Consider the following 2,054-nt stretch of genomic DNA (forward strand, 5'->3'; position numbering starts at 1 on the left):
CAGATGAGCTTCCCTGAGACGGTTTCTGACCGTTTGTGCAGAAATTCTTTGGTTATGCAAACTGATTGTTGCAGCAGCTGTCCGGGTGGCTGGTCTTGGAGGTGAAGATGCTGGATGTGTAGGTCCTGGGCTGGTGTGGTTACACGTGGTCTGTGGTTGTGAGGCCGGTTGGATGTACTGCCTAATTCTCTGAAACGCCTTTGGAGACTGCTTATGGTAGAGAAATGAACATTCAATTCACGGGCAACAGCTCTGGTGGACATTCCTGCAGTCAGCACGCCAATTGAACGCTCCCTCAAAACTTGCGACATCTGTGGCATTGTGCTGTGTGATAAAACTGCACATTTTAGAGTGGCCTTTAATTGCGGCCAGCCTAAGGCACACCTGTGCAATAATCATGCTGTCTAATCAGCATCTTGATATGCCACACCTGTGAGGTGGATGGATTATCTCGGCAAAGGAGAAGTGCTCACTAACACAGATTTAGACAGATTTGTGAACAATATTTGAGAGAAATAGGCCTTTTGTGTACATAGAAAAAGTCTTAGATCTTTGAGTTCAGCTCATGAAAAATGGGGGCAAAAACAAAAGTGTTGCGTTTATAATTTTGTTCAGTGTAAATACAACTTTCACTTCATGTACATCAAATATAAGTTTATACTTGATTTTATCACCAAAAGAGAGAATAAATTATGATGCATAAAGGATTCCTTATTCGTAATGTCAGTGTGAAAGTCCCTTCATTTAGTCTGGCAGGCATATATTTATAATTTAAATTTAATTGACTTAATTTAATTAAAAAAAAAAATTCCACAGTCTAATTTGGTATGATAACTGTTAATTAAATCTAATTAAATTTTGATTATGGAATGATAGCACAGAGGTTATAGTCCATATTGACAGGCCACAGAAGTCCATATGTTTGCAGTCCATCTGCTGAAAATAAGCATCCTATAAAAGTTTAATAGTTATCAGTATCTGCTAATGAGGACAAAAGCTAATTAGTTACTGCTGATGACAAAACTTCTAAAGTTTAGGACCACTGCCAAATTAATATGTAGGCGTTTTCCCGAAAACATGATGTATATTTCTGGCCAGCATTCACAGTAAATCAAGCTTTCTGTGATGTTTATGTTTCTAAGAATGCTTGAGGGCATATACATTCGTAAACCACATCACAAATTCCCTTATTCACATGTCAATCCTTGAAAAATGAAGCTCACAACTGTGCAGATTGTAAAGAATACTATATATAATAACTAAATATTGACAGTAGACTTTTGACTGTATTCACATAATTAATAATTACTTTTGCTAATAAGCATATTTTGGACTATACAGGTACTTTAAGGCATGAGCTTACAATGCAAACAATTCTTAAAGTTCATACTAATGTTCCTGTGTCATGATCTGAAAGATTTACAGGATTGAAAGTCCCTTTCATCCACACCCCTAAAGGCAGTAACACAAATCCAATTCAACAGAACTAATTCAAGCATGCCCTACCTTTACAGCTCTTACTATCTGATGCATGGCAAACGATCAAATCAGCTAATCATTCAATGGAAAGCAAACCTTCTGTAGCCCATTGTTCATTAACCTTGCTTTATACTGTGTGACAGACTTAGTTCCTGCAACATAAATGGCTGTTGTCTAGAAATATGAGCAGAGAAACATGAGGCGGTGCGAGTGGCTCTAGTGTATCACATCACACAGCGCTTTAACTCACCAGCAGAAGGAGAAAGCTGACTGGAAGGGTCCTCATGTTGAAGCAGATCATCACGCAGTCCTGCTCAACTGAGACTGAGCTTTCCTCTGTCTCTTACAGTAATCCACACTGCTCATATGACACATGAGAGAGAGAGAGAGAGAGAGAGAGAGAGAGAGAGAGAGAGAAAGAGGAGGGCATATTCAAATGAAGGGGCAGGAACTGGGGCCAGTGTTACTTTATCACTGTTAAAACAAATGTGTTAAAAACAACATGTGTTATTTTCAACACATATTGAGTGTGCTCAGGGACAACACATATTGAGTTAAATTCAACACAAAATATG

General features: G+C 38.5%; 1 protein-coding gene across 1 annotated transcript in view; it reads right to left on the minus strand.

The window, feature by feature from the left end:
- Positions 1–1,765, minus strand: part of LOC107680056 (cadherin-like protein 26) — a 15,827-nt gene extending 14,062 nt beyond the window's left edge. Inside the window, exon 1 of the mRNA XM_016475817.1 lies at positions 1,730–1,765. Coding sequence (XP_016331303.1) covers positions 1,730–1,765 — 36 coding nt within the window. The remainder of the gene's footprint in view (positions 1–1,729) is intronic.
- Positions 1,766–2,054: the final 289 nt, after the last annotated feature.

The sequence above is a fragment of the Sinocyclocheilus anshuiensis genome, unplaced genomic scaffold, assembly GCF_001515605.1.
Source record: "Sinocyclocheilus anshuiensis isolate Anshui unplaced genomic scaffold, SAMN03320099.WGS_v1.1 scaffold1137, whole genome shotgun sequence".
NCBI classification, from domain to species: Eukaryota; Metazoa; Chordata; class Actinopteri; order Cypriniformes; family Cyprinidae; genus Sinocyclocheilus; species Sinocyclocheilus anshuiensis.